Source organism: Takifugu flavidus, chromosome 7 (genome assembly GCF_003711565.1).
Source record: "Takifugu flavidus isolate HTHZ2018 chromosome 7, ASM371156v2, whole genome shotgun sequence".
NCBI classification, from domain to species: domain Eukaryota; kingdom Metazoa; phylum Chordata; class Actinopteri; order Tetraodontiformes; family Tetraodontidae; genus Takifugu; species Takifugu flavidus.
The window spans coordinates 4,358,373-4,385,369 of record NC_079526.1 but is presented as its reverse complement, the minus strand read 5'-3'; the positions used below and the strand labels follow the sequence as shown (position 1 = coordinate 4,385,369).

The window sequence follows — 26,997 nt, the reverse complement described above, 5'->3', positions numbered from 1 at the left end:
CCGTCACACGCTGTCAAATAAATTCTATCATTAAAGCCACTAAACAAGGTCATACTTTTATACGTCGTAATAATTTATCATGTTTAAGGTAATCGAATGCGCACATGATGCGTATTGCAAACTTGGAATAAGGATAAAGGCTTTTGTTTTGATAGTGCCAAAGTTTGTCCGGTCACGTTCCGTCCTACGCGGATCAGCTGATATCAGCGTAAACACAACAGATGTGTCGGTGTGTGCGGCCGGGAGCGCGGCAGCTGTTTTAGTTCACCGCAGGTTAATGACAGCCGACGGGAGGATGTTTGTGGTCATGTGCGAGTGAGCAGAGGAGCAGAGGACGTTATTCAGGGGACTCCAGACGGTCCAGTGCATGCGGCCGCACACTGGGGGTCGCGTGGGAACAATTTCCGTCGGAACACCCTGAAATTGGTTTGACAGGAGCGTCCGAACACTGGAGCAGTGAGTCTGACTGCTCTTGTAATTTCTCCTATCTTATATGTTTCCCTCTCCATCTTTCTCTCTTAAAGGCGCATTCCAGTGAGTCGCAGCTTCGGGTGAATCCTGACTATTGGCATGTTTCTATATTATTAAGAAAGCACTAACAACAACTTGCACTGGAAATACGACATCTCTGCACATGCGTTTTTATTTACACGCAGGACTGTTGTTATTTCACTGGAGATTGTGGAAATGCTGACGCTTTTGTATCTCTGTTTCTGCTTGTTTTGCTTCTGAAGAGTCGTTCCCTTTTTTAAAGAACACAGGATATATTTTGTGTGAAGAGATGTTTAATAAGGAACCATTCATGCTCTAAGATGTGTCAAGGCAGATACTAGATTAAACACACTAAGACTGCCAAAGTATTCTCATTATACTGTTATACACTGTGGGTTTACTGTGTTATTAAGATGTGTAAAAGTATAAAGAACAGCCCCTATCCATTAGTGTAGGTTTTGGTTTTAGGTTTTCATGTCAGCACTCTGGTTTGTCCTCTTTGCTGTGTACCCTTCTTCATATTCACTGGAGCTTATTGTCATAATGTTGGCCACCACTTTCTCCCTCCTGGAGCATTCTCAGTCGGTTACAGTCATGTTCTGTCATGTGGATGTAGTCTGTACAGAGGGGAAAGGACTTCCTGAAAAGCTGGTCTGATGACTGAAAACTAATTGTCACATTCCATCAGTCCCACTGTGTCATCTTTCAGGTGACTTTCTGTGGCAGTTGTCTGTCATGTCTCAAACAATTTCTGAGTGACTTTGTTCTCCTGACTAAATGCAGCAAAGGAGAATTGATCAAACTGACACCTTGAGAGAATGTAGTTGTAATGAACAACAGCTTGGTGTCACCTGTAAACACAGTGTAGGCTGGACATGTCTCATAAAATTGCTTAGATAATTATGGACAATGTGCGATTCATTTTATAGTAAATATCCAATATTTCTACAGCCAGAAAACAGTCTAATGTCCAGTTATGACTTATTAAGATACACAGTATTTTTAATATATAATGTGTTAGTTTTCTCTTTTTTTATGGGGGGGGGGGGGGAATTACCCATTTTGGTTTGAACAATTAATATTGATTTTTAACAAGCTAATGAACAGACACACAAACAACCGCAACTTAAAAAAAACAACATATCTTTGCAGTATATTCTGAAAACCAATATGAATATCTATTAAAAAAAGGGAATAAAGTCTGTCAATCCTGCTCCAAATCATTCCCCCATTGTTGTCTGCCATCCTGCAGAGAGTGAGGAGTGCTCCTCACATACTGTCACCCAGAGAGGACCTTTATGATCGAGGCTGTGAGTGCATATGGTCCGTTATATTGTTGACTGGATTGATATTTATAAAAATGAGATTTTAGTGAATCAAATAATTGAGTGGCGTGAATGATCTAAATTAACCATCTACAAATAAATTAGAGGATGAAATTAATTTCCTTTGAGCTCCACACTCTAAAGGTCAATTCAGACGGTGGGGGGGTGGGGGGTGGGGGGGGTTATATGTGTCCTTGGGTAAGTGGACGTGTCTGGCAGGTGTTTGAAGCGTCTCTTAACTTGTGACCAAATTCATGCCCTAGTGATAGACAACTAGATTAAGGAGGGGGGGGGGGGGGGGGGCGGCACAGAGGAACATAACAAGTCAGCTACAAGCATTTTTCATTTGTACAGGAGCTGAAACTCTACCTGGCTCCTCTCTCCCACTCCAGTATAACAACGCTTTTAAATTGCCTGATACTGAGAGAGACTAAGAGATAAAGTAATTGTAATACATAAAAGTCCTGCTTTTAGGCCTTCAAAGGCCTCTTTAAAAATAAATGATAATGCACTATTCGGCATGGAGTTAAAGAAAGCTTTTTCGATCCAAATTGAGATGTTTTATGAGATAAAAGAATTTTGGTATGTTACATATTTTTGACTCTACTGTTTCCTAAGTTATGTACTATAACTCGGTAATATACACTACATAGTTTTTAATCTTATATCTGACTATTGGTGTTCTGTAGCTTTTCAGTTTTTTATGTGATTTTACAGCAAAATATGTTGGATTGCAATTCCTTCTAATCTGTCATCTATTTGTAATAAAAGTAACCTATTTAGCTAGTTTGCTGTTGATGATATCTCGCTTTCTTTTGCAGATGTTGATGGAGGAGCTGGAGCCAGAAGAGCGGTTCCTACAATATGCCAGAAATGGAGATCTGTTTGGGATCCAGCGGCTTCTCGTGTCTAAGATAAAGGAAGAGACGCAGATCAACATAAACTGCAAAGGTAGAAGAGGATCCTCTCCAGTGTTCACAACACAAATTTCCCCAGAATGTTGCGTTAGGTGGGAACAATATTAGTCACTGTTTGCAAATCGTCAGGTAAGAAAAAGTCCAACCTGGGGTGGACGCCTCTCCACTTGGCCTGTTACTTTGGACACAAAGATGTAGTGGCGGAATTACTGAAGGTGCGGCTCTTATTTGAAGGATTCGCTTCAGTTTTTGAATAGCTGTCTCATGTTTACGTGTGCTGTAACGCCCCGCAGGCCGGGGCAGATGCTAACCTACCCAATAACATCGGAGACACGGCGCTGCACAAAGCTGCCTTCACTGGGAGAAAGGTACGTTCACGCTCTTCCAGATTTTCTGCTCGTGCCTACTTTGTTTTCGTGTCTTTTTCGTGACATTCATCCATTGAATCAATCATTCAACCACGTATTGATCAGGAGGTTGTCATGCTGCTGCTGCGCTATGATGCATGTGCCACGATCATCAACGGGACCGCACAGATTCCCAAGGACGTCACTCAGAATCCAGAGATCAGAACCATGCTGGAAGGTGAGCGCTACATGTCAAGACGTTCATTCATCGGCCTGCTTGGTTTACTTAGTCATACCTGTGTGTCTTTGCTCACACTCGCCTGGTGTATTGAACCGAAAATCTGTGCTTTTATTGTTCGGATGAACACCAGCGGCAGAGAGAACAGAAGAAAGGAAACAAGAGGAGGAACTTCTGGAGGCTGCGCGGGAAGGAGACCTTTCAACCCTGAGCCAGCTGGTTAGTGTTCCAGAACACAAAGTATTTAACAATTAGCTGAAGATAAGAGATTTCACCAGCAGCAAGGAAAACCCTCCTTTAAGAAGGAAACCCCAGGCTTTGCTGAGTCTTTTGGCATCAATCCAGATTGATTAGCCTTGTTAGCAGTGTGACTAGAGCTAAAGGGGGACAGTTAAAGGATTCTGGGAGCAGTCGGCTTCATCAGCTTCTCTCCTCTATGTTTGTTGCAGCTCAGTGGGAAAAAGCCTCCAGACATCAATTGCACAGATCTTCTGGGTAACACTCCCCTGCACTCAGCGGCGTATCGCAGACAAAGGCAGTGCGCTCTGAAGCTGCTGAGGAGCGGCGCCAACCCCAACATCAAGAACAAAAATGGTACGACCGCCAAGCACTCAGTTATTTGAAGGCTGCGTATGTTTCGACACTCAGTTTAGTACTCTGCAGTGTTATCAATAATGTTAACAGCCAGTGAGGTCCGTTTCACAATATTCTCTCAACGTTTTTGCCCATGTCACTCAGATTGTTATCAGAAGCCATTTAATAAAAAAATAAACAAAACAGAACCACACCCGTGAAGCTCACAGTGGTTCTAGATTTTGTATTTTACTGAGAACACTTGAAGATTGTGACATCATGACTCATGCTGTCCTGTTTAAGACCAGATATGGCCCATCTGGAGTGGCAGGCTGCAGAGTTTGAAGTTGTTTTTAACTCCGGTCAAGAAAAATAAGTATCCCAGATCGTCTCTGCAGCTGTTTCTGTAATTGTTTCTCAAAAGTGCAACACGGTTACAGTTTGGATGTCGTCATTTTCATTCTGGTTTATTTTTTGCCACGTTTCTGTATCTCGCAGGTCAGACCGTGTTTGACTTGGCTACCGACGCAGCGATGAAGCAGGTCCTCGAAGGTGACGGTCCTCGAGTGAGTGTTCAGCTCTGGGTCCTAAAGTGGCTTAGATCTGTCCTGTTGTTACCTTATATTCTTTAACTCTGTATCAATTTTAGGGTACAACACGCCATGTCAGGAAGTATGAAGGCCTCCTCTTAAAGGTGATTCTCACCACCGGCGGCGTCTCAGACACAGAGCGATGGTCACATGGTGATAAATGTGTCCAGTCTCCCACTGACAGATTTAATCACAATGAAATGTGGAATGTTGATTAACCGACATCCAACACACATGAATAAGCAGCATTGAGTATATTAACTATTAGAATATAGAGCTGCAATATCGCAAAAAAATATACAGACCAAATGCTTAAATGCAGTCGTGGGACAAAAAAAATGAAACAATATTCAGATGAAAAGTGTTAATACAGTAATCATTCTTGATTCTTCTCTTTGGCCTCATCAGAGCTCCAGATTTTTTGGCTGGCATTCATTCTGGGTTGTCCTCCAAGACGGCGTTCTGTCCTGGTACCCAAAACAGTAGGTGCTATCTCTCCTTGAATCAGATAATAAAACTGCTGTCAGCAGAGTAGGTGAATGAAAGCGCGGCACATTTCTCTCTTGAAAGATGCTGAATATGAGAAAATATATAAGCAGTAGGTCTGAATCTATTACCGGTATACATTTTATTGATAAAGATTGCAAGAGAAAGCTCTTCTGGGAAATCTAACCCGAGCCTCCCTGTGTGTCTCTCACTAACGTGAAGGTCGGATGCAGCTGCCAATGTGAGAAGACAAGGCTGTAAATCCCTCACACACGCTCAGTGTTTGGTAATTTGCTTCATTTAATCACTGTTGACTCCAGTATCCACGCTTGTTGTGGGAGGGATCGTATTTTATGGACTCTCCTTTGCAGGCTCGTGCTAAAGACAGCTGCCTTTTCACGCTCACCTGCTTCGACGGCAGCGTGCATCACTTCAAAGTACCACCCAAAAATGACCCAGAGGCAACAAGACATGTATGTTCCAGTTTGATCTGCACAAGACATGATGAGATTTTATTGTCTAACCAAATAATATTACCCTTTATTCCACAGTGAGTCAGTTATTACACACGCCCAAGATAATCCAAGCACTTGATTATAAAGCTCTGTCTGTTCAATCCTGCTCACCAGGATCTTACATTAGTCACAGGAACTTTCAGCCTTTCCTGACATCGGGGTCGGCCACCAGGGGACTTTTTCTAAATAGCACCTCTATTTCCACTCAGCCATTTGGTTTCTATCTACAGTATATGTTAAGCTTTTACCTGTATTTACATTTACACACAGGAATATCAATATAACTCTGCTCTGCCTTTTATATATTTTGGCTTTCTCAGCTATTGGATACCAAAAAGACCTGCTAATATACAGGTGGGCAGAGCTAAATGCTGAATGAGACACTTAAACTGCAAGCAGCAGAACACCTCTTTTTCTTTCCAAAGAAGCTTGATTGCACACAATTGAGCACTGACCCCTTCTGGGTCACCTTCTCAGATTAATGCGTGACATAATGGAAGTGAGCCTGATATTTTCCAGGTAAAATCATCCAAATCATCAATGTGTTCCAGGGGTGGATGGAGGCCCTGGAAGCCCACTCAGCCTACAGCACACACTACTGCTCCCAGGAGCCGGGCAGCGAGGAGGAGGAGGAGGAAGAGAACGTGGTTTCCCTTGCACACCTGAAAGCTTCACTACAGGTGGCTGTAGTCTTGGAAACCAGCCGGGATATGTGCGAGATCTGGCAGCGGTTCCATTTTTACTCACCTGCCGTCTCTCCTGTCCAACCCTAGACGGCAGATGCCAGCCAGAGGAAGCTGGAAGAGGAGGTTACAGCTTTCCTGTCCATCCTGAAAAGTGAAGGACTGGCAGAAAGTAAAGTATTTCAGATATTATGATGCATTGTGTGGTATTAAACACGTGCCTTTGCTCCTTTTTTATATTATTAAAATGAATTTGGCTTAAGTGAGACGTAAAACTCCAGCAGTGTTTGTAATCTATGCTGCCTCGTTAAGAAGCTTGTGTGACCTTTTCTTGGGCGTTATTAATTTTTTGCAGGAGCGCCTTCACTGATGTGTGTCTCCCTTCAGGGTTGCCGCCTGATGTGCTGCAGAAAATCCAAGCAATCTACAAGTTATCCAGTGAGACCAGCTCCACCCTCGGTGTCTGTCTGAGCCTTTTGTCCAGACAGGAAGGGGTAAGACTCTAGATCCTCTTTCGCTCGTTTGCGTGCGTGTTTATTTAACGTGATATGATATGTGTCTATACCACATCATCTTCTCTCCTCGACGATGCATAAGGGCACCTCCAGTCCAAGTATCCTCCAGGCATTTCTGCAGAGCAAATGCAGGAGAGAAATCTGTGAGAAACTGTGTTCCAAATGAGACAAAGAAACTTCACCAAAAGCTGGCAGCAGAGCCCCCCCCCTTCAAAAAAAGCAGTGATTACAAGCTGTCTGATGAGTCATTGGTTTATAATTACAATGGAGGGATGAAAGAGGTTGATATTATTACTCCTCCAGTGATCAGAACAGATGACACTACATAATTGTAATGTTGATAGCGCTTGAACAAACCACAAAGCTATTCAACATCCCTGTTTTACAGTCCGGACAGCTCCTCCTCCCTAATGTCCCGAGTGTCACATCGATCCAAGTAGTGTTATCAATGAGCTTAAAGGCTTTAAGTTGTTAGGAATTCAAGGATTCCAAGCTGGTAATTAGGCCTATGTAGTGGCATTACGCTCAATACTGTATAACATTTGAGCAAAGCACAGGAATTTATCACGTATCCCCTGCCACATGCATCTCATACAACTACAGAGACAATGAGTTAACACGAGCAGCAATAGTAACAGCAAATTAGTAACAAATGAGCAGAAAGGACAGTAATAATAAGCCTTCAAGCTCACCCACACGCATTTAATTTTTTTAATGGCTGTGCCAAGCCTGGATCACTCGGCTGTGAACTTTTTAACATAGCTGTCTGCCGCTTATGTCGTAGCACGTAAAGCGCAGACATCAGGATGTCTTGTTAAAGCCAGCCCAGCTCGGCCACTCTGTTTTTGTTGATATTTACACCACCTTTGTGGGGGTCTACACTCCATGAAAACATGTTTTCCTATCATCATCCCTCACGACTCGCCTGAGAGCCTGATTTGACTGACAGAGGCCATTATTTGTCACCTGAGCCTCCCCTCTGCATCAGCTGGAGTCGTGTTCTCCAGCAGGCCATTTGAGAAGGTGTCGCCTGTCCTCTGCTCTCCTCCATTACAGTGAGGCAGCCTTCTCAGCTACGGTGTTGCTTTGGAATGGCTGAAGGCATTGCCAGAATACAGATATGTGTGTGTGTGTGTGTGTGTGTGTGTTTGTGTGTGTGTGTGTGTGTGTGTGTGTGTGGGCTCGCTGCTGCTGCCAGCGGGTGTGAAACTTCCAGGTGTTTTGATCCCAGTGCAGTGAATGAGCATCAACGCTAGCTTTTAGCGTTTCTTTACTTCTCACACAATAAAATTGAAAGGTGGGGTGTGTGTGTGCATGTGTGTGTTGAGCTCAGGTGCACAGTGTGAAATTGGAGCATGAGGTGGAGAAGAATAAGATCCTCTCCACGGCGCTGCAGACTTTGGCCACAGAGCACCACGAGCTTGAGCAGTCTGTCAAGGGATCTTCGCGTTGGATCGCTCTCAGTGAGGATGAGTTCCACGATGCTGTATCTGGTGAGTGGGTGAGCGATTCGAATCACTAAGGAAATAAAGGTAAATTCATGATGGGCCCTCATGCACACTGCTCTCGTGCACCTGTAGGAGACTGGAATTTTACCAGCTGGAGAATGTCTGTGGTATGTTTTACCGCTCTAAAATGCATGAAAAAGGTTGAGTTTTGGTGTGGAAACACTGCATGATTAAAGGATCGGAAAACGTAAAGAAAATTTACTTTACTATTTACAATTTATTGCAAATTTTCCTGTTTCAAAGTATAGTAATCTGTCTCATTTATTTTGAATTTATAATACCGGTAATAGGCAGTCTTGAATTAGTTATTTGAGAGTTTAAAACGTGAAATGATCAAGTTTTAAATAGCTCATTTCCCAACAGACCACAAACATGAACAGAAGGTTGACTGGAGAGTCTAATGTGTGCGCGTACATGTGTGTGTGTGTGTGTGTGCTGTGATGAACTGGTGACCTGCTGTCCAGAGTGTTTCCCTGCTGGGAGGCAGTTTTATTCAGCTGAAGTGATTATTATCCAAGTCACAGAACAGAATACATATTTATGACAAAGAAAATTCTTGTTTAAAATTTTCTTTGTCATAAATATGTATTCTGTTCTGTGACATCCTGTCAACCTTCTTTAACATTGTTACATGTTTTGTGCTGTGTTCAATTATGGCAATTTCTTGTTTTTCTTTTAACCCTGCATGTTTCCCGGGTCCTTTTGTGTCCCCCGCCTACAGAGTCGGACTCGGATCATTCCCTGAGCGGTTTTGAGACGGTGGCCAGCCACTCCTTTGACAGCGACGAGGACGAAGGCTCCGTCACGTTAAGCATACCGTACCACAGCGCTGGCAGCATGTTTCAGGAGGATCACCATGGAGACGGTGATGAGGATCAATCCGATGGGACCAAAAAGCATAGGTCAGGCTCACAGCAGCCCTCGGCCTTCATAAATGTAGCGCCGAGCCTCTTTTGTTTTCATTCACCTCTGATCAAACCATGAACGACCGTAACAAAGGCGCTGCCTCCACATTCACGACATTCTTTTGGAGCATTTTCTTCCTCTATGCATGATTAATAACTCTTAAATTCCCCCCAGGGTATGTGTGAATGATGTGCTCCCTGAAATTACTTGCTGAATGGATCGATGGATGAATGGATGGATGGACGGATGAATGATTGGATGGATGGATGAATGGATGGATGGATGGATGAATGGATGGATGGATGCTGTGGCTGTTTTCCTTCTTTATATTGTCGTTTTTGTTGGTCCTCTTGGTGGAGTGAATAATTTAGGCTCAGACTGGTTTGAGAAAAGAAAGGGTTGTCTTGAAAGAATGGAAGTGAAAGAATAGAGGTGGAGCTTGTGAATATTGATAAGGTTACAGTGCAATGTGATAAGCAGTGATGCTGTTGCATCTCCATCTAAAGTGCAGTGGGGAGTTTTTCTTTATATTACTCTGATTACATGAGCTAATCTCCCTTTGTCATGTCAAACATATTGTTTTATTATATATACACTCAAATCTCTAACCTTTAAAAGTTCTGTTTAGTCTTCATTTTGATTAGGAGCTCTGTTTGGGTTTGTGACACTATAGATTACAAAGTGTTTGCTTTTTTTAAATGATTTTTTGTATTAATTTTTGATTTGTTTGAAATGAGGGGCGGATACCTGCAGCTGCATACAGCTCGCAGTCTTTGACAATGCCATCGCAGCACCTTTGATATGTTATTTAATGTGCTTTTGATTCTTCTTCTCTTTGTTTAGAACCAGCCTACCTGCACCGATGTTCTCCAGGAATGACTTTAGTATTTGGAGTATCCTGAGGAATTGCATTGGAATGGTGAGAATGTTTTCTGTCATTTAGTGGAGGATGTACTTAGGGTGCTTACTGGTGCTTTCCCAAATCCCCCAGAGACTGCCATCAGTAAATACAGAGTTTATATATAATGATATATAACAAGTCTCGACAGAGTCCCAGCAGGGATAGGGAGAGCCGCCACCTTCCACCACCCTCCGCTGATGCATTTCCACACAGCATGTCTTATTGGTACAAGAACAAATGTCACTTCAGGGGACAAATGGCAGAGGTTTTGGCACATTTAGCTACATTATTGATATCATGGCTCATGTGGAGGTCCGGCATGAGTCATTGCATATGTAATTGGATCTATTTACTGCACTTCTGAACACAGTAGCAGCATCATTGACTTGGCTCTAACCCACCAGTTAAAATCAGCCATCTGTGAAAGAACCCAGAGTTCTGTGGCAGCCCTGGATGCATTAGCAAAGCTTTTCCTCTTGAATAGGCTCCATCTTTGCATTTGATTACAACAGGACAGGTGAACTGCGGAAGGAACCTTCAAATTCCAGGTGTTTTAACGGCTATCACTGTTGTGTTCCACACAAATGTGACTGGCTGCTACTACAGGAATACCTGTGGGAGTTCCTGTGTGTTCAGTGATAATTCCCAGAAGTATAAAGTCTGGCTGTGCTGATGGAGGCAGAGCACGAGCCATATCTAAAAATGTGGACGTGAGATGGTTTCACATGCGTGACCTTCACGTCGTGTGTCTTTTCAGGAGCTCTCCAAGATCACGATGCCTGTGATCTTCAATGAGCCGCTCAGCTTCTTGCAGCGCCTGGCGGAGTACATGGAGCACACGTTCCTCGTGCATCAAGCCAACGCCTGCTCAGACTCTGTCGAGAGGATGAAGGTAGAGAAACAGCCGGCTAATGACGGCGAGACCCTCCAAAATAAAACGCAGCATCACATGTGAGTCGTGTGTTATTTTTCTGTTGGCAGTGCGTGGCTGCCTTTGCAGTGTCGGCTGTGGCCTCCCAGTGGGAGCGTACAGGTAAACCCTTCAACCCACTACTGGGAGAAACCTACGAACTGGTCAGGTGAGTGGCTTTGTGCATTGATAACACGCTTATTACCTTAATAAAGCGCGACCTTATATGTGGGAACACGTCGATTCATGCTTGTTTCAGAGAAGATCTGGGCTTCAGGCTCATATCAGAGCAGGTGAGCCATCATCCTCCAGTCAGCGCGTTCCACGCTGAGGGTTTGAAGAAGGACTTTGTGTTTCACGGGTCCATCTACCCCAAACTCAAGTTCTGGGGGAAGAGTGTGGAAGCAGAGCCAAAAGGCATCATCACACTGGAGCTTCCCAAGTAAGAGAAAGAACCCGACTGCGTTCCTCTAGAAAATAACCATCGTTATGGATGGTTGGCTTGTTCCGCAGGTACAATGAAGTCTACACGTGGACAAACCCCACATGTTGCGTTCACAACATTATCGTGGGTCAGCTGTGGATCGAGCAGTACGGGAACGTGGAAGTGATCAACCACAGGTGAAAGAACGAGCGAACGCAGCAGAATTTACTCGGTGGCCCTACTGAAAATACTGACACTGAGGTTCACACACAGTTCCTGCAGAAGTTTTGCTGATAAGAAGACGTTACTCGACGATGCTGTTCTCTGGTTTTCTCCTTAGGACTGGCGAGAGGTGCTTCCTGAATTTCAAACCTTGTGGTCTTTTTGGCAGAGAGCTGCACAAGGTTGAAGGTTATATCCTGGATAAAAGGTAGCTCACACCCCAAGAATGTTTATCTATGTAACACGGCCTTTTGAAAACCCCCAAGCATGAAGTTACGCAACAACCTCTGATCAGCAGGCGAAGTTTGTGCCTCGTTTGGAGAAGTTTTAATTGGGTTTTAATGAGTGTGGGCTCCCCATCAGGGTCGCTTAGCATCTTCAGAAAGCTCTTTGTTAAAAAAAAAACACAAGCCCTGTGTGTGTGGGGTGCAGTAAAAAGAAGATGTGTGCTGTGTACGGGAAGTGGACGGAGTGTCTGTACGCCGTGGACGCCGCCGCTTTTGAAGCTCATAAGAAAAACAACAAGAAGGTGACGGAGGAGAAAAAAGTCAGAGAGGTAAGACTGATTTCAGACTGCCAAAGGTCATTTTTCATTTTTCTCTTTGTAACGTGAGAATGATTTAAGTGGAGGTCTTCTATTTGTCTTTCTGTGGAGGACCTGGAGGAGGGTTCCTCCCCGGTGGCAGACAGCGTTGAGCCAGTTCCTGGGAGTCAGCTGCTGTGGAGGATCACGCCCAGACCACCCAACTCTGCCCAGGTCTGACTGGTTCATGCGCTCTGTGTCCTCCATAGGAGAGGCTTCACGCGCACGTCTCTGATTGGTTTGACAGATGTACAGCTTCACCTGCTTTAGCATGCGGCTGAACGAGCTGCACCAGGAGATGGTGGGGACCATTCCTCAGACTGACTGCAGGCTAAGACCAGACATACGAGCCATGGAGAACGGCGACATTGGTAAGAGCCGGTGGTGATATCGCCACAGGACGTGATGCTGAGTCTCTACAACGTTTGCTGTCCTCATAGACCTCGCCAGTCAGGAGAAGAAGAGGCTCGAGGAAAAACAGAGAACTGCTCGTAAGAGTCTCTCCAAATCTGGTGAAGAGTGGAAAACGAGGTAAAAAATGTCCCGCCTACTTTACTGCACACCTTCATTTATAGATTATTGAGTGGAGACAGTGTGGAACACACCTTATTCCTCTATTTTGAATCTAACTTTACTTAAAGCTCCACCCACCATTTAGTCAGCTTGGAGATACAATATAAAGATCAAATATATGACATCATCAGACGTTTGTCATGTAGGAGACGTATTCTTCCGTCCTACATACGTAGCTCATATATATGACACCATGTTATAGGGTTGTGGTTGTGCATTATTTAATTAGCCTGATTAAAACGAGCGGGCCATCAGTAAAAGTTTAGTATCATGGCTAATTACACTTATATACATAACAAAGATTGACCTTTAACAAGTTCTCCTTTTTTAAGCTCTGACATTATGAGAAAGATTAGTTAATTATGCTAGAGTTATGCTGCTGGATTGGCTTTTTATTTGTTTCCAGCCTTGATTTTAAAATGGGCTATAATGCAGCTGACAGCGACATATTTACAGGATGGTTGCAGATGAGTATTTTTAATGTAACCAATCAGCATCTTCAAAATGTAGCTCTACTTCTCAAATCTTTAGATTAGAATTTCACATTAAATTTGATGACTTGCATATTAAACATGTATGTAGACTTTTCGCATTGCTTCTCTCCAGTTCTTTCCTCTTTGATCTTGTGTTTCTCTTGCATCCTCACTTTGATGTAAAGGAGTCCCGCCCTGGGTCCAAGGTCAGATCTGCTCCCTCCCTTTCTCTGTGTGAATGATGTGCTGTCTATGTTTTATGTGATAGGTTGTCCTTCATCTTCACTTTCACATCTACGTTTCCGTTGCTTTAAATCTTTACTCGATACCATTGTCTGAATCAGGAATGGTGGAATAACGATGTAACCGCAGACTTATTCCAGAGAGTTAATGGATTAGCTGAAGCTGACAGTGGCGTGCAAAGGTGTGGTCAAACGTTCGGTTGATGTAAACGGTTAAGCAGCCGGAAGATGAAATGACCGAGGTCTACCCAGAGATTTGCCACCACGGTTAGACCATCAGACTGTGAGGGCTACAGCAAAACCTCTAGGACAGAAATTTGGTGTTCTCCAAACATCCTTCAGCTGGTTGTATCCAGAGAGTTCTGGCCAAACAGTGAACCACAATTCCACGGTCTAATCCACCTGGACAAGTGTTCCATCATTTATCTTAAGCCTTTTAGAGATCATGTTCATCTTCCACCTTCTAACCCGTTCACAATAACAGACGTCAACCTGCATGTGGCACCTCAGCACAGTGTAGCTTTTGAGTAAATGTCCTGGCTAAAGTCATTTTAATCTCCAGGATGATCTTTAAAATGGTTTGACGCTAAGTTAGAAAGGCTTCAGGTTCACAGGATTTTAGCTCAACCCCTAAGCAAGTTAAACCTCATGAAATTGGTATCTCACAGGTCATTTCCATAACTTTTGGACTGATTATGAATTTACAACTAATTAACAAAGAGAATCTTTTACATTTTGCTCTCAGACGTGGTCAACAGGTTAGATTCTCACAGTAATTATCTCCACTGTCCAGGTGGTTTCACCAGGAAAATAACCCCCACACCATCTCCCCAGACTGGATCTTTTCCGGAGGATACTGGGACAGGAATTACTCGCAGCTTCCAGACATTTACTGAAAGACCAGCCGACCATTTTAAAGCGACAGCAACTACAATTTTACGATTGTAAATCTGCATTAGATGGACAAGAGAAGTGTCTGCATTTGTACTGTATTCACACCATTTATAATAGGGAGTTGGTGATGGACAGAGGTCTGATCATTTAGTCTCATCTTGTGTTATTTTTTAAACATTTATGAGTTCCATTCGGAGCAGAGTATTAAACAAGCAATTGAATCATTGAAGTCAACTGAATCATTCTGCCTTTTTAGAGTTCAATTATTTGTTTTGACAAACATAAAGTATGTGGTGAAACACCTCTATGTTGTAGAGGACAGGTATACAGTACACTTTTGGCACTTGCAAAGGCCAAAGAGGACAAAGCAAAAAACTACATTTCTTCTTAAGGCACCAGAGTCTGGACTTTGATTCTGAATATTAACGTTTATGTGCTTGTTTTGTTTGCTCTCTTTGGCTGCTTGTGTCAGCATTTCATAGTAAAACACAATATTTTACAATTGTTTTCAGCTTTATTTAATTTATATCTACATTCAGTTATAAATTGAAAATGTGTCTTATTATTGTTATCAGACTGATCGCTAGATTTCTATTTCATGTTTTCACATGAAAAACCAAGTGAAACTACAGAATTTCAATGCCTTCAACCTTTATGTAATCATCAATTACAGTATTTTATTGAAAACTAAAATAAAACTTTTTTTGAAACCTGTGGTAAGCTTAGTAAATTATCGAGGGGGAGGGAAGAGAAGAAAAGAACTCACAGTCACAGTCTACACAACAAAAACTACAAAATATGTTGAGAATTGCATAGATGCATTAGATAATCTCTAATCTAATGATTATTGACTGTTTGATATCAGGTTTGACCAAGCCAAACCACATTAATTATCAATTTTATTTACAGATAACTTAAATCACAGTTTTAGTCATTTCCGACTGCAGTGACCACATCCCGCCACATGAGGGCCCCCTTCCCTCCTATTTCCTCAATACTTGTCATAAACTTGCATCCATTGTGCATTTCGAGTACTTCCTGTAGGAGAGTCCTTCAAATCAGTCAGAGATACATTGATCAAGGATTGATCATTTCAGCTTGGACCTTATGTGTGGATTCAGTGGCCATGCCCTCAGCCCAATGAGTTAGATGCAGCTGCAAAGTTGTAACTCACTCCCCAGTGGGTACTCTCATTTCTCTGTTTTAACAGCTTAACCAGAATTTACTACTGACCATGAGTCACCGCTCTATAAATCTCTTATCTGGACCCTCTGCCTGACCTCCTGACCAGCTTCAGAAGAGACACCTCCTTTGGAAGGTGCATGCTTTTATGGAATCACTTAAGAACCCTCCTCATTCTTCAGCCTGCCATTCATCGGCTTAATTGATGCACCCTTTTGTGCACTCTGGTCATTGCTTCCGTATGTTTCCATCTGCACTGTTGCTAGCTTAAATTGCACTTGTCTTAAGTCAGAGTTTGCTCTTCCATTGTCTCATCTCCTTAACCACTTTAATCGATCTTGGGGGTCACAGGCAGGGTCTACCCCTGGATGAGTCGCCAGTTCATCACAGGGCCCTAAATGAGCATTTATGGGTTCAGTACCTTGCTTAAGGGCACCTGGTCAATGTTGAAGATGTTCAGGCACCTCCCCCTACTATCAGAACACCTTCAATGTTTTGCCTGCATTGGACTGGAGCCAAGAACCTTCTGTTTCTCAGCCTAGTTCCCAACAGACTGAGCTACCACCACCCCAAAAGTCTGGTGCTAGGTGATAACTTCTCATGATAAACACAAAAACTATCTAATTTCACCGAAGTAGTGACGGGATCCAAGAAATATTCAACCAAAACGTCGATTTGTTTAGCCATTTTTATTTTACCGCATTAGTCTTATGTCAGAAGCACTCGTGAAACTGATGTGGCTCAGTTTGTTTAACTGATGACAGTTAATCCAAAGTATTAACATCAAAGCTTGTACCAGCCCAAGACAGTTATGTTCTCCTGCAATATGTCAAAATACAGAATCAAAGCACCAAATTTTAGACTTTTGTTTAATGGAATGATTTTGTGTGCAAGGAATCATGCAAGTCTTCAGAGGCTGCAGGCCTGGAGCTTCTTGTCAGCCAGCTTCAGGGACACCCAGGTGTTGAGCATGGACGCCCTCAGTTTGCACCACACCTGGTGATCGGTCAGGCCGAAGACCTGCGCGGCAAACTGAGCGGCAGCTTCGGGGGAAAGGATGGTGGAACAGCCGAGGCCTGGCGGGGGGAGGAGGCACCGTCAGGATGGTGAACACGTGACCAATGTGTATAGTCAAAGTGTGACTATACAGGAAGTGCTGCACTCACCGCTCGGCATACGCAGAGAGGACCAGACATCCTGCGCGCCCCAGTCTGGAGTGAGAGGAGGGCAACTGATGACGGGATAGGCCGTGTTTCCAGACATCACCGGGCCCAGACCGTTACTTCTGCCGGCCACAGCCACAAAGACTGTGGGTATGCCATCACCTGAAGAGCAATGACAGACCAAAACATTAAATGAGCTCGTCCCTCATTGGCACCACAGAGCGCCTCTGCTTCCATCTACACACCTTCATATTCAGCTTTGATGCGAAGCGTCTCATCTGGGCCTTTGTGTGCCGAGGTGACTCTCAGGACGCAGGGAATCCCAAAGGAGCTGCAGGCCTTTCGGATTTTCTCACAGTGAGCCATGTCTGAAGTGGATCCCATTAATACGACAACCCTGCCGCTGGCCCGACTGTGCAGCAGCAGCTGAAATGCAACATTTACTCCTCAGTCAAAGAGTGAGCCCACACAAGGTTAAGCTACTGTATCACTCAAACAAAAAGTAGGAATTTATGAAACCAATGGTCCAAAAGCTGCATAGAAAATGTGGTTTTGATTACACAAAGATCAACATTCAAACTACAGGATCTTATTTGTGCATGTAAATATATGTACATTTATTTTTAGATGTAATTTTAAGACCGATTTTCAGAAATTGCATTTGTGAATTCAAGAATTTTATTTAAGTATTGATATCGATGAGGAAACTTTTCATGATGGCTTTACTTCTAATCAAATGTGTGTTTTACAAGTCAGACGACATTTAAGAAAAATGCTGCAAAACGCTTGTACTGTACCTCAACCCTTTCAGAGACCCACTCAAAGTTCCTTTTCACCATCTGCATCGCCTCAGGGGTCACTTCTTTCAGGTCTCTGTACACCTACAGACAACAGGAAACAAGACAAGTGAAGTCAGCATTAGATTGTGTTAAAGTTAAGAAGAAAAAAAAGAAGCAAGAAACAGACCTGCTTGTCTTTCTGCTGGCTTCGATCTCCAGATGGCCACAACCTCCATGAGTCATTGTCAATCACATCAGCAAGGACCACCTCCTGAGTCTTCACATTGACGCCAAACTCAATCTACAATAGGTAAAAGATTTCACATTAGGAGCGGAGGCCACCGTGGTCAACCAGCCTCACCGGCAGGGGGCGGTGTTGTACCTTCATATCCACCAGTGTGCAGTTCTGAGTGGCCCAGGCCTTCTCCAGAATCTCAAAGATGGCCACAGTGCTGCGGTTCATGATGTCTACCTCGCACTGGCCAATAGTGAGTCCAGCCAGGGAAAACTTGGTCTCCAGCACCTGCTCCTCTGACCACTGTGGGTCGTTGTTGGCATCGTCCTATGTTTGAAAGCACCAAGTACGTAAAATGATCACCTTCTCTGAACCTGAGCCAAATCAGTGATCTTAATAGTAGTGGATTCTCACTTTAAAGAACATCTCCATCTTGAGGGGTGTGAAGCGGTAGCCTTCCTTGACTCCTGGGTTCCGCTTGAGGAACGACCCAGTGGCGACCCTCCGACAGACCCACTCAATTGGAATCATCTCGCACTGGGCCGCGATGAACGCCGTGTCGGAGTGTTGCTTCACAAAGGCAGTTTTGATGCCTGTCAGAGTCAGGACATTGCTATCAGTCCCCCACACAAGACCCCCAGAACACTGAACAGCACGTTTTTTGTAATTTACCAGATTAAGTTAAGACACACCATAACCTTTTTAGTGGCTCAGTTCTTTCAAGTGTCATAAAACCAGGACTAGGAGGGATGTAATTGGTAACGTTCTGCTCAATCACAAACATCAATGTAGTACAAATGTCACAAGACAGCTTGTGGAACTCACGTCGCACTCATGAGTGACACGTGGAATCCACTTACCAAACTGACTTGGGGGAAAATAGGGGAATCATTAGTAAATGTTGATCTTTTGTTTAACCCTCAATGCAGAGCGGCTGCAGCACATGCCCCAAACGTGCTACATTTCATTTGGATGGGCTGCCTTGAGTTGAGGTTAGAAAAAAAAACCCAAAACGAATTGAAATGATGAATAAACACAGAAAAACAGTCAATAGTGAAGTCAACTCTTCCTGCAAGGCATTTGGGCAATCCACCAGCACAATTACTTGAATTAACCAATTTTCATAAATAAACCAGAAATAAATCTGCACAGGAGGCATACCTGAAAACTAGTAGAGTACCAGTTTCTCAACAGAAAATGTTGACAGAGTAAAGGTCATCGAGTTATTCAAGAAATCAATGGGTGTAGTTTCAGGATTGATGTGTATAAGTGGCATTGATTTATTTATTTTTTATTTAATGAATGAATACTGATAAATCGCTGCCTTGTGATGCTCTTGTAACAGCAGAAGCTTCATCACGCAGCAAAGGGGGATTTATAAGATACAAGTGCTGAAGAATCGTGAATAATTTAATTATGATAAGTCCTCACCGGATTCCTGGAGGAGTTTGAAGACACAGCTCGTCGTTTTATTTGCAATCGCAGCCTTGCCTTCCATCTGATCTTTCCTTGCAGCATTTCCAGCTGTAATCTGGTCTTTCGACTGGACCAGAACCAATCCCGGCTGGTCCAGTAACTCAAATATCTGCTTTGTTTTGCCCTCATTCAGTTTCTTGCCGATCTTCAACTCTAAAATGGTGCAGGCATTCACGCAATAAGAAAAAAAGAATAATGTAGATTGAACGCATGATGTTCAGTGATTGTTAAACTCTACCTGGTGTGGAGGCCATCTTGGTGTTCCTTACGAGTCTGCAGTGCTAGGAGGCAAAACAGAAGACCAAACAGTCAGTCAACTTCGCAAAGTTGGGAGACGAAATGCGAGGCTGCAAGCTGCTGGTTCAGAGAGGAGGAGAGGGGAAGTGGAATGTAACTTACGCGTTCTGTCAACCAATCAAATCGCTCAACCGATTCGGACAACCAACCATGGCAAAGCTTTTTAATCATGTGAAAGGGGACTGGCTGCTGCGTCAAATATTTGCACGAAGTTTTTTTGTTGTGTGTGGTTTTTTTAAAGCATTTAATCACTATAAAACAGCGGTTCCCACATATTTCGCCCTTATAGGAATATCGATTCTAAAAGCTCTTATCGAGAAAAAAAAACAATCACCAACTGGAGCGAATCGATTGCTTTTTTTCCACTGATTGTAGTTCTTATCGTCAAAACATCGCGTGTGATTCGGGGATTCGGACTCTTCCGCGTGCGATAGCGGGTTAAACTGACCTCAGTCGGCAGAAAAATGTAAGTGCAGTTCATTTTCCTATTGTAATTTACATCTTAAACGATGCTAGCCGAGTTTGTAAAGTTTTAAGAAACCCCCGTTTACTGTGGCACGTGTTCGTTCGCTGCTGTCAGCGCGCGCTTCCGTTCACCCGCAGGCACGTGCTGATTGCAGAGCCACGGTCCGTCAGGTTAACGGAGAACCGGAGGCTGATAAAGATGGAGTTCGAGGAGTCCGGTATCGGGGAGGAATGCGGGGTTTTCGGCTGCGTCGCGGCGGGAGAGTGGCCCACGCAGCTGGAGGTGGCTCAGATTTTAACTCTGGGACTTGTGGCGCTACAGCACAGGTAAGAGGAGCGTGGAAACGTCAATAAACCACCATTCAACGATAATGCGTCACTCGCGAAGCCATTTTATTGCATCTTTTGCTGTTTAAAGTTGTCTAGTGGATTAAAATAGTTGAGCTCCACGCCTCCGAGTGAGGTCGAACAGGATTCTTGTTTTTTTTGTTTCAAGTTTTAAACTCGCAGCGAGGGAACTGGGCTGAGTGTTAAAAAAAAGAGTTGACAAGATGTGAAAATGTCAAAATAAGTGAAGAATTCGATTCCGTCACGTGGATGATCGAATGATCGACTCTAATTTAGCGTGATGTCTATTGTTAAAAACAAGGAGCGACTTGGTTCCAACAAGAGAACAAGGTCTTAAAGTACCAGGCATAACAAAATCTGTCAATCCTTTAAATCCATGATGTACAGTTATGTCGAATAGTGAGCTAAATTTAGTTACCTATTTGCCTGAATGCTTATTATAGAAAATGCGTAGAAAAAACCCTTCTCCAAGCAATGCCATGTGACTTAATTTTTTTTTTTTTAAAAAAACCAACAAAACTGATCATTTACTTTTCTCTTGCCCTAATTATAAAGAGTTCATACAGGATAGGGTTGGGGGGTATATGTAGGCTATATTACCTCAGGTTTTGGTGATAGATCAGGAGATGCCATTGAGCAAACAGAGTTTATCTTAATTATTGGAATGGGATCCGGTTCTTCTTTATACTGAGCCTTTACTTTATCGGCAAGGTCAGACAGAAGGCTGTGTTTTTTAACTTGTCTTTGCGGGAAGGGCTCTGAAAAAGAAAACAAGAGTCAGTTCAGGTTGGTATTAAAGTATAATTCTTGCATGCTGGCAAACCAAAACTCTTTAGACCTTCACTGACACGCTGACCCTCTATAAATGTTATATCATAAACCTTTACTTTGAGATAAGGCTTTTGTGAGAAGACCTATCCTCTAGTTTAATTTCATTATCGGGCTTCACGGCGAGTCATGGGGCTTGGATTCCAAATAAAGGCTTCAGTTACTTCATGTGACTTACAAATTGATTGCAGAACAAGGAAAAAAAATCATACCGTGGTCAACAGCTTTCCTCTTTATCCCTCTATTAGCTGCAGAGTTATCACCTTTTTCTGCCCCAGTTTCAAAAGACTCTGCAAATATACAAAGGCAGATATGAGAGAGCAAATACTTTTAAACTGTCTTTACGTCTAGATAAAGCTGTACAATCAAACGGGCCCGAGACTGCCTCGCTGAAAGACTTTTTAAAGTTTTTTTCGTTGACTTTGAAAAATAGATTTTCGCACCTGAATGAATAATGATAATGTGTTCACCCGTTAATCTGTGCTGTTGCTCCTGCTCTGTATGCTCTCTTGGTTCTTCACTGTTTTGTCCACCATTGAGACTCACAGATGACAGCGAACAGGAACTGGAGGACCTCTCCGTCGGTCCTGCTGTTGTGGTAACAGTGTTCATCTTTGAGGAATGGATGTGATCATTCTCTTCAGCGTCCTCCATCATCAGAAGTCTCTCTGAATCTGCTTGATTGTCTTCTCTGTCATTTGGTGAGCCTTGAGTGGTTCGAGTCATAATCGCGTCCACTTCGTCATAGAACCTCATAAGGCGTCTCGGGTCCGTTTCCTCAGTCCTGCCTCTCTGGAGGGAGCGATAAAGGTACTTGAGGTTTTTGTACTTTGTGTGACACTGTTTCCAGTCCCGTTCGATGCCTTGCTGCATCAGCCTGTTGGAGATCTGGACAAAGATGTCTCTCTTTCTAGTAGAGCTCTCTAGCTGCTTGCACACCCGTTCGTCAGACCAGACTCGAATCAGCGCTCGCACCTCCCGGTCGCTCCAGTTTCGACCGGTGTCAGACACTGTGACTACATGGAACTGATCAGAGTCTGATGTGTCTTTGAGGATAAGGTGGGCATCTGATGTGAATAAAATAGATTCAGAAATTGGACCATCTCACACATTGTCAACCAGGTTGTTTTTCCAAACATACCTGATCCTGCCCATTTCGCCTCCATGTCTGCATCCATGTCATAATCATTACTGTTGTCATCTGCAATCAAAACAGTGAAAAATGATCTTATATTAAATCCAGCACAAAGGTACACCTCAAAATGAATACCTACCGTCGTCAATTTCAATGACGATCTCACTCTCTGAGGCGCCTGCCTGTGCTAGCGACTGTAACGTCTCTGCTCCAGTTTCTCCATCGTACAACTTCTTCTGCATCTCTGTGGTTCCGTTTTCCAGTCCCTGGTCCAGCAGAATGGCTTCTACCTCATCAAAGAACTTCATGTACTTCCCCGGGCCTCCCAGTCCGTCGCCACCTGCCGCGTGGGCACTTTTGGCAATTTTGTAGTCGTACTTCAAGTTCTTGTATTTGGTGCGACATTGCTTCCAGTTGCGGACCACCCCGAATTTCCTTTGCATCTGGCGGGCCATCTCTTGGAAGATGGACTTGTTTCGTAAGGTACATTTCAGGCACTGGCGAATGCGTCGGTCAGCCCAAACGCACAGAAGTGCTCGCACCTCATCGTCTGTCCAGTGACGGCCCCCTTCTTCAGAAGCACTCGCAGAATAAGGAAGAGCACGATGGAGGCGACTCCTAATACCTGTACATGGATGCACACTTGTGTTGCCACGGTTTCACAATCAATCTGTTAATTAGTGGATGAAAGAATCATTTGGTCAAACTTACATTGCCCTTCCTGTACTGGGATAGTGACAGAGCGAGGCTGGACACTCCGATGATTATCCACATCCTCTACCTCCTCATCCCAGCCCTCCTGTGGCCTTCCATTTAACCCTGAGATGTAGCTTGCTGCTGCGTCACGCTTCCTGCTCTGCTGAAGTCCCAGGCTCCTGCACTTGTCCTGACACTCCCACCAGCTCCGCACAATGCTGAGCCTTCTCAGCCGCTCTGAGATCAGCTCAAACGTGGCTCTGCTCTCAGCTACATGCTGAGCTCCTACTTCGTCCCACACTGACAAAAGAGCCAGCACCTCGGCTTCCCCCCACTGCCTTTCAGCCAAACCTTTTTCCTCTGCCACCTCTCTATCACCTCCTCTTTGTGTCTCTGCTCCTCTCTCCATGTTTGAGCTGACCTGGAAACGCTTTTGCCCAGTTAGTGTGTCTCTGCCGCCTGGTTCCCTTGGCAACCAGGCGGTTAAGCCTGAAAGCAACGCCTCCATGCAGAAAAGCAGCCTCACCACTGGCTTAAGCTCTGTGCCGAGAGGGCGGGACTAACTGTAATCTGAGAGGCAGCTTGGTAAATAGACTGAAACCGCAGCAAGGCGAATTCACTGGAAAAAGCAGCTCCGTGACTGAGGAACAGTCTTTTTTGCCCTTCCCTTTTGTGAGTCATATCAGTTTATTTTGCCTGGAGGATCAAATTGAGCTCTCACAACTGGTCGAATTCCTGCATGTTTTGTCTTGCAGAGAGAGTACAACATTTGCTTCCCACTCATTTCCACTCCTCAGTGATCAAAATGTGATTTTTAGCCATAAATCAGCTCACGTGCATATTTCCTCCTGCATAACTGCCTCTGACTGGCAGATGGGTCATGCTTTAATCCTTCTCTATAAACAGTTTTCATGTGATGTGCTTTATGTTTCTGTTAGAGGTCAGGAAAGTGCTGGCGTTGTCACATCTAATGGAGCCAATCCACCCACCTACTCAACCCACAAGGTAACATTTGCGAACTGTACTTCAATATATATCTCAAATGAGACGTTATTCCCTTGTGCACATACTGCTTAACTATTTTACAGTGATAATGGCTACATCTCACTATTTCTTATTTGGTTTCACTCTTGTAGGGAATGGGATTAGTGAACAGTGCTTTCTCCCCAGAGGCTCTTCAGAAGCTGCGCCATGACAACCTTGGCATTTGTCACACGCGCTATTCCACTACAGGCATCTCTGAGCTGCAGAACTGTCAGCCATTTGTGGTGGATACACTGCATGGCAAGATAGCTGTCGCGCACAATGGGGAGCTGATTAATGCTCAGGCGCTGCGAAAACGGGTGAGTGCGGACATGTTGGTCACATAATTGGACCCAGTTTGGACAAACGAATGTAGCCAAATATTCCAAATAAACACTCTAATATTGTACTGATCACCAAACACTGAAAACACTAGTAGTTTAAAGGAATTAATCCAGTCATTCAGCTGCAGTGCAACATGTTAAATTTCCTGTGTTTGCATTAATGCAGCTGTTGTTTGACCTCCAGCACCAGTGGAGACCCCCGCTTCAGCACAAAAGCTGCCGGTACTCGGAAACATTGACATGAGTAGCGATTAAGGTCTTAAAGATGTGATCAGGCCCCCTAATTCCATCCAATATTTATTCTGAGGGACCACAGGTCAGTCATTAAAGCCTCAGTGATGGAAATTATTCCAGTTACGGCTGGTATTGGTTGTGAAAGATTTGTCAAATGGCACATTAAATCAGTACTCTAGGATTTATTTGCTAGACCAAAGTAAATGGCCAGACAGTCTACATAATAGATAAAAAATACTGCCACCATACGGCCATAGATGATCATTTTCTGGTGTGTCCCATGGACGTTTTACCATCGTTTGCTGCTGTGCAGGTGATGCGCCACGGTGTTGGCCTTTCTACAGGTTCAGACAGCGAACTAATCACCCAACTGCTGGCCTTGACTCCACCCATGGAGGAGCAGGATACACCAGACTGGGTTGCAAGGCCAGTGTTTCAACTTGCTGTTCTATCAATATTTACTTTATTTAATTTTCACTTAATTTAAAATTTTTTTTTTTTCTCCTGTTGTAGAATTAAAAATCTTATGAGCGAGACGCCCACTTCATACTCGCTGCTGGTCATGTTCAGAGACGTTATCTATGCGGTGCGCGATCCTTATGGAAATCGCCCCCTGTGCATCGGACGTATCGTTCCCGTATCTAAACTCTACAGTTCAGGTATCCCCAGCATGTCGTCCTTCTGATGTTTGTTTACTGATCAACCGGAGGATATTCTAACATTTTACAGTGTTCTGAAGGTTTACGCCAGAGGTCAGAATGTCAGCTGGTGGATGATTAACCTGACATTTTGGACCTTTGCTTAGGGTCTGGAGAACAAGATACCGAGGGGTGGGTTGTGTCGTCGGAGTCCTGCAGCTTCCAGTCCATTGGTGCCAAGTCAGTGCCCACTTCAGTCTGTTTTATAATTGAAGGATGTGTTCTGGAGGGTGACCATTTTTCTGTGCATTGCTGCTTTCAGATATTACAGAGAGGTGTTACCAGGAGAGATAGTCCAGCTGTCTAAGCATGGAGTCAAGTCTCTGAGTGTTGTCGCTCGTCCTGAGGGAGACGCCCCTGCTTTTTGTATATTTGAATACGTCTACTTCGCCAGGCCAGACACTATTTTTGAAGGTTTGATTCATTTTAGTGGCCCATTCTTGTAGATATCCATGAGGAAGAGCGTGTGTTTAGTAGCACACGCTACTTTCCTGCAGGGCAGATGGTGTACACAGTGCGGCAGCGGTGTGGGAGACAGTTGGCCATCGAGTCCCCAACAGATGCAGATGTGGTCAGCACGGTACCAGAGTCTGCAACTCCTGCAGCGCTGGGCTACGCTCAGCAGGTCCGTCTGTAAATAGATCAGCTAATACTCCAACTGCATCCAGGATCTCTTCATTATAGTTCTTCTTGTCCTTCTCAGTCCGGACTGCCTTACATCGAGGTTCTGTGCAAGAATCGCTACGTCGGACGCACATTCATTCAACCAAATACTCGCCTGAGGCAGCTGGGAGTCGCCAAGAAGTTCGGAGCTTTGTCCGACAACTTTGCCGGGAAACGCGTGGTGCTGATTGACGACTCCATCGTCAGAGGCAACACCATCTCCCCCATTATAAAACTGCTAAAAGAAGCAGGTGCAACTGAGGTTGGTTGATTAACTGGGACGATCAGAGGGGTGGGCAAACAAACGGTGGTTGATAAGGAGTCGGTCAATAAAAGCCAAAGTTTGTGTTGAGGACTTTACATTAAAATAAACTCACAAACATGGGAATTGAAGTCTTTGCAAAAAAAATGGAAATGTGCCGAGGACGTCCTTAAAAGTAAGCGTAAATTCAGGGACCCTTTTCTCTTTTGATAGGTGCATATCAGGGTTGCCTCTCCACCGATCAGATTTCCCTGTTACATGGGCATCAACATTCCAACCAAAGAGGAGCTCATTGCCAACAGGCCCGAGTTCAAGGACATTGCTGGATACATCGGTAAGCACCGTTACTGTACGAGCTATAGGCCAGTGTTCAGCGTCACTCATGCGTCCACCGCTGTTGTGTAGGTGCGGACAGTGTTAAGTATCTGACTATCGAGGGCCTGGTGTCGGCTGTCCAGGAGGGAATCGCCACAAAGCAAGAGAACAAGGTGATCGTGTCCCAGAAGAGAGTCGGTCACTGCACCGCCTGTCTGACAGGGAAATACCCAGTGGAGCTGGAGTGGTAACCTAAACGGTTTAAATGCTTCCGACGGCCTGCGCTCGTATTGTTTCACGCTGCGCACACTTGAGAGCAAACAATATGGTAACTGTCAGATTCTGATAGAACTTGAGTAAAACTAACCTATGAGAGCACATGTGGATGGGACCAAAAAGTCACATACTTTATTCATTTGCATTATTTCGTTAAACACGCCTTTTATGATCATATAATCACATGTGCCTTTTTGTTTTCAATTAACTGGAATTTCATCAGTTTGTGAAAGGATAAATAAACCATAACTGCAATGAGAA

At 44.0% G+C, this 26,997-nt stretch overlaps 4 protein-coding genes across 12 annotated transcripts; 2 read left to right on the top strand and 2 right to left on the bottom strand.

Annotated features, from left to right (window-relative positions):
- The first annotated feature begins 48 nt into the window (after positions 1 to 48).
- osbpl1a (oxysterol binding protein-like 1A) lies at positions 49 to 15,031 on the top strand. Of its 6 annotated transcripts, none has more exons than XM_057038800.1 (30): positions 52 to 456; positions 1,745 to 1,802; positions 2,639 to 2,768; positions 2,864 to 2,949; positions 3,028 to 3,102; positions 3,208 to 3,319; positions 3,453 to 3,538; positions 3,769 to 3,913; positions 4,391 to 4,458; positions 4,542 to 4,586; positions 4,891 to 4,964; positions 5,191 to 5,254; positions 5,340 to 5,441; positions 6,035 to 6,163; positions 6,257 to 6,338; positions 6,554 to 6,660; positions 8,015 to 8,174; positions 8,911 to 9,091; positions 9,939 to 10,014; positions 10,754 to 10,888; positions 10,978 to 11,075; positions 11,166 to 11,348; positions 11,420 to 11,527; positions 11,671 to 11,760; positions 11,985 to 12,108; positions 12,208 to 12,309; positions 12,383 to 12,506; positions 12,576 to 12,666; positions 13,367 to 13,449; positions 14,217 to 15,031. In XM_057038800.1, the coding sequence occupies exons 2-30, from the start codon at positions 1,791 to 1,793 to the stop codon at positions 14,369 to 14,371; spliced, it is 3,027 nt and encodes a 1,008-aa protein (XP_056894780.1). In that variant the 5' UTR covers positions 52 to 456; positions 1,745 to 1,790; the 3' UTR covers positions 14,372 to 15,031. The 6 variants fall into 6 exon arrangements, 4 of the variants coding, with proteins under 4 accessions (XP_056894780.1, XP_056894782.1, XP_056894781.1 ...); XM_057038802.1 differs by having other exon boundaries at positions 55 to 456; positions 13,367 to 13,387; XM_057038801.1 differs by lacking the exon at positions 1,745 to 1,802 and having other exon boundaries at positions 56 to 456.
- Positions 15,032 to 16,169: 1,138 nt separating this feature from the next.
- Positions 16,170 to 19,550, bottom strand: paics (phosphoribosylaminoimidazole carboxylase, phosphoribosylaminoimidazole succinocarboxamide synthetase). The gene is made up of 9 exons (XM_057038813.1): positions 19,391 to 19,550; positions 19,108 to 19,305; positions 18,091 to 18,269; positions 17,824 to 18,003; positions 17,629 to 17,742; positions 17,460 to 17,543; positions 16,908 to 17,088; positions 16,666 to 16,824; positions 16,170 to 16,575 (listed from the first exon to the last, which is right to left on the bottom strand). The coding sequence occupies exons 1-9, from the start codon at positions 19,404 to 19,406 to the stop codon at positions 16,409 to 16,411; spliced, it is 1,278 nt and encodes a 425-aa protein (XP_056894793.1). The 5' UTR covers positions 19,407 to 19,550; the 3' UTR covers positions 16,170 to 16,408.
- Positions 19,551 to 19,695: 145 nt separating this feature from the next.
- On the top strand, positions 19,696 to 26,997 carry ppat (phosphoribosyl pyrophosphate amidotransferase). Of its 2 annotated transcripts, XM_057038811.1 has the most exons (12): positions 19,696 to 19,915; positions 20,030 to 20,241; positions 23,860 to 23,926; positions 24,058 to 24,264; positions 24,836 to 24,948; positions 25,036 to 25,181; positions 25,328 to 25,400; positions 25,483 to 25,634; positions 25,718 to 25,845; positions 25,924 to 26,145; positions 26,359 to 26,479; positions 26,551 to 26,997. In XM_057038811.1, the coding sequence occupies exons 2-12, from the start codon at positions 20,114 to 20,116 to the stop codon at positions 26,709 to 26,711; spliced, it is 1,518 nt and encodes a 505-aa protein (XP_056894791.1). In that variant the 5' UTR covers positions 19,696 to 19,915; positions 20,030 to 20,113; the 3' UTR covers positions 26,712 to 26,997. The 2 variants fall into 2 exon arrangements, with proteins under 2 accessions (XP_056894791.1, XP_056894792.1); XM_057038812.1 differs by lacking the exons at positions 19,696 to 19,915; positions 20,030 to 20,241 and adding an exon at positions 22,006 to 22,149.
- On the bottom strand, positions 20,287 to 23,552 carry LOC130528961 (zinc finger and SCAN domain-containing protein 29-like). Of its 3 annotated transcripts, none has more exons than XM_057038805.1 (6): positions 22,937 to 23,552; positions 22,365 to 22,850; positions 22,232 to 22,291; positions 21,534 to 22,157; positions 21,303 to 21,380; positions 20,287 to 21,020 (listed from the first exon to the last, which is right to left on the bottom strand). In XM_057038805.1, exons 1-6 carry the CDS (start codon positions 23,427 to 23,429, stop codon positions 20,854 to 20,856), a joined length of 1,908 nt encoding a protein of 635 aa, XP_056894785.1. In that variant the 5' UTR covers positions 23,430 to 23,552; the 3' UTR covers positions 20,287 to 20,853. The 3 variants fall into 3 exon arrangements, with proteins under 3 accessions (XP_056894785.1, XP_056894786.1, XP_056894787.1); XM_057038806.1 differs by having other exon boundaries at positions 21,561 to 22,157; positions 22,937 to 23,551; XM_057038807.1 differs by having other exon boundaries at positions 22,365 to 23,155.